Source organism: Pyxicephalus adspersus, chromosome 11 (genome assembly GCF_032062135.1).
Source record: "Pyxicephalus adspersus chromosome 11, UCB_Pads_2.0, whole genome shotgun sequence".
Classification (NCBI taxonomy): Eukaryota; Metazoa; Chordata; class Amphibia; order Anura; family Pyxicephalidae; genus Pyxicephalus; species Pyxicephalus adspersus.
The window spans coordinates 44947809-44958479 of NC_092868.1; the positions used below are offsets into that span (position 1 = coordinate 44947809).

The 10671-nt window shown below is 42.5% G+C and overlaps 1 protein-coding gene across 2 annotated transcripts in view; it reads right to left on the reverse strand.

Annotated features, from left to right (window-relative positions):
• PANK4 (pantothenate kinase 4 (inactive)) overlaps positions 1-10352 on the reverse strand; it is a 42053-nt gene extending 31701 nt beyond the window's left edge. For both annotated transcript variants that reach the window (XR_011922827.1, XM_072426740.1), the window contains exon 1: positions 10215-10352. Coding sequence is in view for 1 of the 2 variants with exons in the window: in XM_072426740.1 (XP_072282841.1) it covers positions 10215-10332 (118 nt within the window). In the remaining variant the exon portion in view is untranslated. The remainder of the gene's footprint in view (positions 1-10214) is intronic.
• Positions 10353-10671: the final 319 nt, after the last annotated feature.

The following is a 10671-nucleotide window of genomic DNA, read 5'->3' on the forward strand; positions in this document are numbered from 1 at the left end:
ACTTTATTAGGCAAGGCAGCAAAACATTTCAGGTGACCTATTATGCACCCATTCACACCTGTGTTTTGAAGCCTCAGGTAAAAAAATAAAAAGTATCTTTGGTGTTGTAAAGCGGTGATGGGTGACTTTGAATGCAAGTAATTATTTGGAACACATTGTTAAGTACACAACAGCAACAGCACTAAAGTGGTAACACCAACAATGGACTGTAGAACAAGCAAGTTTCAATATTTGAAGGACAAACACACACACTCCCATTATAACCATATTCCTAGTTTCTGCAAGGGCTTGCATGACCGAACTTTAATATCTGCAGCAAATACAAAAAAAGGTAACGCAACTACATTGCAATACAAAAAGAAAGGCCACTACAGTTTTTAATAAGGCATGGGCCACGGGAGTCAACCAAATGTCGGCACCATCACCTACCAAGTCAGTAAACCGGCCCTGTCCCAAGATCACTGATCCACTACTAGGAAAATGGAATCAGGATTAGATGTCACCAACTCAAAGCCTGACCGCCCCCCCTCCCTCCCGAAAAAAAAAACACCCACACAACTCAGGAAAGGAAATTTCCAAATCACTGTCCTCAGTGGTTTTCTATTGAAACCCAGCCTTGAATAAGGCAAAATAATATTTATTTATAATAATCAGGATGGTAAGTAAACACACGCCAAGAATATAGGCAAAGTAAGAGATGCATTTACTGTTTTACGTGCTTGCACACTGCACTACATCTCATTCATTTTTTTAATTTAGCCGCTGGAGGGTCGTACGTTACAAAAGATGCTAGACTAGATTACCAGGTATTGTTGCCCTATAAGAAGAAACCAAGCACAACTACACAATGAGGTTTCTGAAACTCAAAAGTTTTAGTACCAAACAGATGGCTTTCACTAGTGTTATTGGTGCAATAATTACCATTTATCAACATGATGGCTTTAAAAAATTTAACTTGTTCAATTTGGGGTTTTCATGGGCCTTGGATACATAACCTCAAACTAGTTGGTGAAACAGGAGTCATCACCCAGGGTTACAGTGATAAAAGCAGAAGTGAACCCTGCATTACTCACCTGTCACATTCCCTCGCAATGTGCTGCCATTGTCTACTTCCTTCTTCGTCTTTGAGATCTTTGGCTGGGATAATGTAACTTCTAAGAGAGCTCATTCATTCCAAGCATGTGCAGAGGATGCTGGGAACTCCAGGTATCCCAGCAGCCAAAGCTGAAGATACACATGAGCAGCTCAACTTTTTTGCCAGAAACCCAAAGTGATCAGGCAGGTAGGAGGGATTACTGCAGAAGGGAGATTGCCTGTCTCTTTCTGCAATAATGACCGGCCGGATCATGTAATCCTAAATGAGTCTTTAGCTGTCATGTGGGTTTCTCCCAGGTATTCTGGTTTCCTCCCACATTACAAAAACATGCAGTTAGGTTAATTGGCTTCCCCCAAAATATTGACCTTAGACTGCATAGTTCTCCCTTGCCCATTTTTTGTGGGCGGGCCGCCCAGGTGCACTGCCTACTCCGTATGGCTCTTTTCAGCAGCTCCAATCCTCTGTACGGACAACTGAGAGGCTGCTCCATTCTCAGCTGTCATCTGTTCAGAGGATTTCAGCTGCCAATAAGATCCAGCTATGATTAGATCGGGGCACAGACTCCACAGGTCCCTCCTCCATTCTCTAGCTGTGCGGAATCTCCTGTGAATCTTCTTTTGGAAAAAACATTGTGTAACAATGTAGCCGCCCAGTCGGTGTGTGTAAGTAACAGCATGTCATTCTGCGCCTTACAGCTCTGTCTATAAACCTTCATATCTCCTAAACTGTATGTCATAATGACTTGAAAGTTTCAGGGAACACAGAGAACATGTATAGTTAGTAGTAAGTATAATTTCAACAATGCGAAAATACAACACTGGGGTTCCCATTTCAAAAGCACGTGCACCTAGGAGTCCCTAATTGAAAATGCAAATTGGGGACACTTACATAGAGGGAGCATTGGGAGGGGGCCCCAAAATGAATACCTACCCGTCACAAATCTTTACCCGTTATACTATATTACCCCGTTTCTCTTCTATATATCTGTTTCTCTTCTTTGAACTCCAATTTCCCTAGACTGTTGAGGTGTAAACGCACTGCCCGGTTACACATTACTGCTCCCTTCCAACATTTGAACCCCAATTTTTCTGGAATGGGGAGGAAACTGAAAATGTGTGGGGCACGTCTGTGGATAAACACCGCCTAAAATTTCATCACTATGGTATCATTAAAACATAAAAAGCTCTGCCCATCAAAACAAAATTGGGGTTCAGATACTGGAAGGGTACAGTCATATGTAACAGAGCATCGTGTTTTGATGGGCAGAGTTTATGTTGTAATCATGCCAGGGTGATAAAAGTTTGGGGGTGTTAGCCACAAGTGTCCCCCACTTGCACCTATAATTTTGTTTACCTGCACCTCTCTGTTCTAGGGAAATTAGGGTTCGAAATAGGGAAGCGGACAGTTTGATGGGCAGTTTTTATGTTCCATATTTAATGTACAGCGTTGCATAATATGTTGGTGCTATATAAATCCTGTTTAATATCAATAATAATGATGCCATGCTAATGAAATTTTAGGGGAGATTATACATGTGTACCCCACTTGCACCTACATTAAAAACTACTACTAGAAAAGTGGTCAATCTCACACATGCCCAATGAGAACAGCACTTGGATGGAACGGTGAGCATCTTAATAAGGAGGGAAGCTGAGCAAGCTGAGCCAGGCATTAGAAAGTTAGAACAAACTCAAGGAGGACGGTAGAACATTGACACAATAATAGAGGTTACTGGATACCTGTGGCATAAATAACAGGGAGCGCTAAATTTGCTGTCTTACTCCGCCCATTTTTTTTTTACCACCCGGTTGAAAATATTTTCTGGGGAGAACACTGGACTGTGTTAGAGATATATGACCATGGTAGGGGCATTAGTTTGTGAGCCCCTTTGAAGGACAGCTAGTGATATGACTATGGACTTTGTGAAGCGTGCCATAATAGTTCACCCCCCATAACATGAGACCCCTTGCTCCCTACAAGAATCAGAGAGATCAAACTTTTCCTTCATTCTTGTACCGTTGAAAAGGCTCCTCTCCTGTACTGAAATTGCTTACTTATTTTACTGCACATTCATTGCAAGTTTTCCATTAGAAGTTGCAGCAAGCCAGACAGAGCTGCCTTATTTCTCTCCTTACTGGAAAGTAAAAAAGCCAGTGCCTTTTATTTACAGGATTTTAGTTCCTTTAATCATGGAGGCTCAGAATTACATGTGAGCCATACCACAGCTTTCTGTTTTCACAAAGCCATGTGGCACCTTGCTGACCCTTTGTTCTAGCCATGATCTGCCTGCCTTGTACAGAGAAGTACAAAACCTTGTAATGACATTGCTAGATCTAAAATAATGTATACCAACATGAAGGTTTAATACTACTCTTTCCCATCTCTTAGATTGTAAGCTCTTCTGGGCAGGGTCCTCTCCTCCTCCTGTGTCACTGTCTGTATCTGTCTTTCATTTGCAACCTCTATTGAATGTACAGGGCTTCATTATATGTTGCCGCTATATAAACACAGTTTAATAAAAATTCCAGTTACATTAGCATGTTGATATGGGGCAAAATAACATAAAATCATTAAACCTAAACTAATTTTGCCAAAGGATACAACGTGTTCCAGTATTTTCTGACATTAACCAGTGTGAACACAAAGATTCCAGCCAAGGAAAACTGCTGGGAAGTAAACTGTTGCAGGAAGCTGTGTATAATATACAGGTCAGTGCAAGCTGCATTTACAGAAAGGCTGCATCTATATTAAGCATGTGGCAAGCATTGTATATAGAGCTTAGAGGGCATCGCCTATACCTTAATCTAAGTAAAGATCACCACATTTAGAAAGATTAGCCGAGGCTACCTGCTTGTCACACGCCTGATCCTTCTCAATACTGGGGCTTTGAAGGTGAAAAACGGTGACCTGGTTCCCAAGGGCAGTGATGATTGGAGTGGCTTCTCTGTGGTGTGCAATTATTAAAATACAATATACACAGAAAAGAAGTTGCAACATAGTATACTACAATGTATATATAACATGTTTCCATTGTGCAGGTTACTGTTAGAAAATTAAAGCAGACCTGAACTCTATTTTTTTTTTTTCAAGTACAACACCCTTTTTTTAAAAAATAAAAAAGGGTGCAACACCTCCTCTTTCTGTCTTGATCGCCGTGGCAGAATGGGAGCACAAAGCCTCCCGGGGGAGCTAGGTCATACATCCCTGGAGGCTCTTGGCTGCTCCGAGATCAAGCATGCAGAGAAGGAGCCCTTTCTTTAATGGGAGAAAAAAATGACCAATCACACGCATGCGCAGTGAGACCACCATTTTTTTTCCCCATTTACGTGACTTGATCTTTCACCTGCGCATTGCAGGATCGGGTGACGTACGAAGAAGAACCTGAAAGAAGATGGCAGCGCCCAGGACTTTCTCTACGCCAGGTTGAAGAAGGATACCGGGACGACACAGGACTTGATCGAGGAAACCTCCCAATGGATCGATTGATCCGTGGGATTAAAGGTACTTGTAATTTTTTTTATTTGACATTAGTACCGCTTTAATCATCAAAAGTTGATTTTTTATTTTCTAATGTGAACACATTTTTTCCCACTTTTAAAAATTGTGATTAGGCATTAGATCTTTATTGCAGAAAATGATGTCCCTTTTGCAATAATCATTCTTACCTGCCTGATCGCTCCATGGAGCTGTTAAACCTGCTGGGATGCATATGTGCAGCTTAGCGTTAGTTACCAGGATACACGGGCACATTCCGGTTTCTCCTGAGGTTGCCAGAACTGAATGACCTCCTGCAGGGGAAGATCGCATAAAGGAGGAGGATGGGGGTGCCCTGTGACTGAACAGGGGGGTATTATTATTCATATTACACAGTATTTATATTGAGACGATATATTACACAACGCTTTACAAAGTCCATAGTCATGTCACTCACTGTCCCTGAAAGGGACTGACAATCTAAATGCCCTACCTTAGTCATATGTCATTACTACAGTCTATGGCTAATTTGGGGGAAGCCAGTTAACCAGCCAGTTAAAGTTTTTGGGATGTGGGAGGAAACGGGAACACCCGGAGGAAACTCAAGCCAACACGGGGAGAACCTGCAAACTCCATGCAGATAGTGCCCTGGCCGAGATTTGAACCTGGGACCCAGCGCTGCATAGCGCTAACCACTGAGCCACCATGCTGCCCATCTATCATAGGGTTTAGTTCCGCTTTACGCTCAGCTCCAGGCAAACTGCTAAAGGCACAGAATACACACACATATAACAAAAGTTTGTCTGCCAATAGATTTGTATTTCTGTTTACCCAGATGAGATTTACACAGCTTTGTTTAAAGAACAGCCTTGTCTTGTATAAGACTATTATTCTTGTTGCAGTTTGGCAATACTTTTCTTTGCTCTCTCCGAACTTGGACGGTGAAAAGAGGCGCAGTCTGAGAAGTTCATCTCTCAGTCACTCCGCTCTCTTCTTCTTCTCCTTGTTGGAGCGAGCACTGGAAGCACAACTGACTACTACCCTATCTGCATGATGGATAACTGGAAGAAACCAATCAATCATTAGATATCAATCATATATAGGTACACTTTTTGCCATTGCAAACATAAATGTAACGATGTATTATTGAATACCGAGTCACATTGAATCTTCATGATGTAGAATAAAAAAAGCCTCCATTGCCCATGTCTACACCAGCAGAAGCGTTTCACTTAAATGTGTAGTGCAGCCCATGGGTTCACATATTACTCTTTCCAAATGTTGCCAATGGGTGCTTAGCCAAATGTTTGGTAGGTGGATGGGGTGCTGACCAAGCTCCCCTTTAAAATATGATATGTAAAAATGAGCACTTACAGTGAATATTTTATGATGAGTGTTCTACAGGAAATCCATGTAGATAATTTCCTTTTTCATCTTTCGGTCACTTTAGTCACTTCCAGTCTTTGTGCACATCACTCCAGTGTCACCCGCATGTAATTGTTCTGCACCAACTTTCTAAAGCTAACAATGGTGGGCTATGCCCGCTCCTCATGTGTGAAGGGGAGGCATGTGACAAAAGCAGGAATTAGGAGATGAATGTCATCTTTGCATGAAAAAACAATTATTTCAGGGCAGCACTGTGCCCTTTATTTTTTACTTGTGCCAAGGACAATTTTTTGGGGGTACGATAAACCTGACGGCATGTTTTTGGCCCAGGGTGCATGAGGAGAGCATGCAAACTGCAGGAAATGTTCTGTCCGGGATTAAAATTTAGTACTAAAATATTAAATTTTGCTGCTCATATTTTAGCACACAAAGAACAATTCCAGAGAAGCCAAGTAACCAAGCTGCATGTTTTATGGAGACGTGGGGGATACAGGAGTGCGCAGAGAAAATCCAAGTGAACACGAGAAGAACATACAAACTTTGGGAGAGGTGAGCGTGTTAGCGACTGAGCCATTCATGCTGCCTCCAAAATATATTTTTTATGAATGCTGCAGATTTAAAAAGACAAACTTTTAAATGATTTCAAAATGTTAGATCAATAATGTTTGTATTATTTATTTTTCCATTGTTAGCCTTGTAGTAATAGACTTGTAATACATATCTGTTCCTGAAATGTTGCATACAACTGACCTAATGCACAGCGTTGTACTGGACCCACCCAACGTTACAGGACAAATATTCATTCTTCCATCATTACAAGAACAAGGAATGACTGGAGTCAGACACCTGCTGATTTCTCCATCCCACATACTATATAAAAGGAGCCTTGTGATCGCTGTGTTACCCTGAATATAATCCATGTGACGGGGGGTTGGAAACACCACTGCTATAGACAGAAAACATCAAAGATGATTCAAGTTATCTGAAGGCCCTTTCTTTTTTCCAACACTGGAAAGTATAAAGCTTGCCTGTTTTCTTTGATCTGCTCTGAGATGGTGTTTAGGGCTAAATCTTTGAAGCAAGGACATCCCCCTTGTAAGGTTAGCAGAGCTGTTCCTCCGATCTTGGAACTTTTAGGGCTCTCTCAGACCCGCGGTGTAAAACCTACCAATCTGGAGGCAGATCTGATCCGAGCGAGGGAGTTATTTATTGTTCACATTGGATTCTAAAATTGTCCACTCAGATATGGAGACAAACAAACTTTCACTGAGAGATTATAATCTCACAGATTTTTGCTCATTTTAAAATAGAAAAATAAGGTTATAGATACACTTCAAAATTCCAAAATTATGGTCACAGCTCCTAATAGGTCTCTACTTGTTCCTAGGGGTCCTTTGCCATGATGGGCAGCCTTAAAGTGGAACTAAAGTCTGACTTTGAAGGGTAGTGATCAAGGCCGGTGGTTATTGCAGAAAAGGGCAGGTGATGTTCATTGTACAACAACACATCTTACCTGCCTGATTGCACCAGGGACATGTGAAAAAACTCCATGTGCAGCCTTGGTTGCCAAAGAAACCCGGCATTCCCAGCTTCCCATTCACCTGCACCGGAGTTACATCACCCTGGCATGGCCAATCAAGATAGCCAAACATCATCACTGGGCAAAAGAAAGAAAGATGGTGGCGTCCTGTGATAAGAAAGTGACGCAGTCTTTTGTTCAGCTTTAAAGCGTACCTATCACCAAAATGTTTGCTTTATATAAAAGGGTAGACACCTCTTTTATGTAAATTAAAAATTATCCTTTTTTTTATGGGGTGGGGGGGAATTAAAACAGAATGGGAGCGCAGAGCCTCCTTGGATGCATACATCATGCTTTTGGCTACTCCTTCTGCACATGCTCAATCCCAGGCTTTTTCTTCAATAGGGAACATAAATGCATGCGCAGTGTTAGATCAGGTATGTAGGCAGAAGATGGAAGACAAAGAAAAAAAGATAGCGACACCCAGCTCTTCCCCCGCGCCTGGACGGCACGGAACCAAATCCAGGAAAGCTCCAGGGGGATCTGCAGAAGCAAAGGTGAGTTTTTTTGGTTCTGCTTTGAGCCTGGCACAGATATCCAACGGGTATCAGGAGAATTGTCGCCGGAAATGATCTTTCTTGATTGTCTCCAGTGACAGATGACAGAGCACTGAACACACAGCACCGTACTGTTCTATGGGAATAGGAGAGGAAGGACAACCGAGTGGCACCACCTGGTACTCTCCTCCATAAACAGCCCTCATTCCAAATCTGCCATGGCAGAAGAATGAACAAAGTTTACTGTCCAGTAAGATTAGGCAGGTGAGGTCTGGTGAACTTTCCACTCCATCAGGAGGCCATTGAGGTACCAGCGGGTAAAATTCAGAGCCCCATAGACCCAAATAGGACTTCATCAGACCAATCTAGAGCACGTAACATTCACACATTGTATGAACAGATGTGAGAGATCTAACAGGCAAATAAAAACATTTCTACAAAAACAGGAAACAGGTATACAAACCACAATAATATGTAAATATGTCACAGACCACAAAACAAGAAGAACTATAACCTTCTAATAAAACAGAGTTCCAACACTTTGGGTTCTTTTTATAAAATAGTGAATCAGACATTCCCCAAGGAATCTTCCAGGCCCATGTGTTTCAGTGACAGTAACTGATTCCCACCAGGGAATGTTTGAGGGAATGTCAGATTCAAATGTCTGTTTTATTCTGAACCTACAGTTCTCACTCATTCATCCTGCAAAGTCTCACAAATACTAGTAAAGTCCACCCAATACAGCCCTATGTGATGGTGTGACTACTATACTGCACTGCTTGTCAACTCAGAGCAGAGTTGTCACTCACAGGTAGGTGGTGCCTGCACTACAGTGGGAGCAAAAGATGTTGTGGAGGCGTGGCTAACAACTGTGTCACTGCTGATTCATTGGTCTGTGGCTTGTCAATCACCTGACAATAAGTGAGCCATACATGAAGGAGGATTTGGCTGACCCAGACAGGGCAGAGGGAGTTTTTGCTTACTTTATAAAAGAGTTGTGTGTAATATAGTACGAGACGTTTTAACTCAATCAGTGTTTCTCAACCAGAGTTTGCTTAGAAGTGCTTGAGACATTTGTGTCTCTCAGGTCGGTTTATTGGATACCAATGATCTTTCTGGCTATCTGTAAGGGTGGCATTATTCCAACTGGCCAGCAATGTAAGAGACATGCTTCCTACTGACCACCACACTAATATACTGTGAGCTGCGGATATAATAATTATAGCCGGGGGTCCCTGAAGACCTGAAAGCTATTTTAATGGTTCTACCATGTTACCAAGTTTGGGACGGTCATAGGTGAGCCTTTATTTGTATTTGAATTGTCTGATTCTGTCTGGCTTGAGGTTTGGTCTACGCGTTTCAAAGGGCCCGGCCTGCTTCCTCAGGGGCCAGAGGCCCATGACCATCAGTGCATCTACTGTGACTGCAAAGAATCTATGGTACCATGGCAACAACGTAAAGCAGAAGGGAAGGTCCTGGTAGTGTCATAGATCAAATGAAACAAACACTTACTCTAAGGTAACAAATAAACCTCAATGATGGTGACACATATTCGTATTGTGAATACTCTGTTCCACCTTATACAAAACAAATGGTCTTGTGAACTCCATTGAACGGTAATAGGACTTAGCTGCCCTTAAATTAGGACATATACAATTCATTGCTACTCAGAGCTTCATCAGCATGCAAACCTAGGCACTGCCACAACCCCTGAATGCACCAATTACCCTGACTATGCAAGGCAAAGCTGCAAACATTTTATAATTACATTTGCACTCACTATTATCCACTGCACCTCTACCACAGAGCTGTGCTAACTGTTCCAGCAAGTTGTTTATTTCTATCCTCTATAGGGCACTTCTGACGGCATGCTGGGAATTGAAGTCCCCCAGGCAAGTCGCAGCCTATCCTCTCCAGGTAACCTTGCCTGAATAAGAACTACGAGTTCCAGAATGCCCCGCGCAAGGTGTAACTATGGGAATTGTAGTTCTACACCTTCTGATGGGAAAAGACATGATATAGATAAATGACTGCTCAGGGACTACATTTCCCAGAAGGCTGCGCGACTAAAGTCAACAGAGGGATCTAAAACGAACTTGAGAAAACTGCTTTGGCTGATGGCATTTGCTGCTCTGCGGGTCAAGGCGCGGTGGTCACCGGGAGCTCCCCCGGGGCGGCTTACCTATGTCAATGGCGAAGCGCTTGGCGTTCTCCAGATTGCGGAATATCTCGTCAGGCGGCAGAGTGATGCTCTTGTCCATGCTGGCTCCACTCTTCCCTCTGCCCCCGCTGGCCGCCATGTTCGATATCCAGCTCCGCTCTGCATGGAGTATGCTAATGAGGGGGCGGGGCATGGCTGCCTATAGGAAGGGCATGTGTGTACTACGCCTAGCGCATGCAGGCGATATCACTCTTAACTCCTTACATGGTGGGTCATATTTATATATACACATGCAAAAACTTCACATTATATTAATGATTATTCAGCTGATGTCCCAGTATTATTTTGTTACTTTTTCTACAGATATAAATGTGGTAAAAACACCCCAATGCACTGATCTCACTGGCTCTGGTGAAGTTCCTCTTATAAATGTCTGGGGTGAATGTGTAAAGTTAAAGATGGAATAAAAAAATAACAT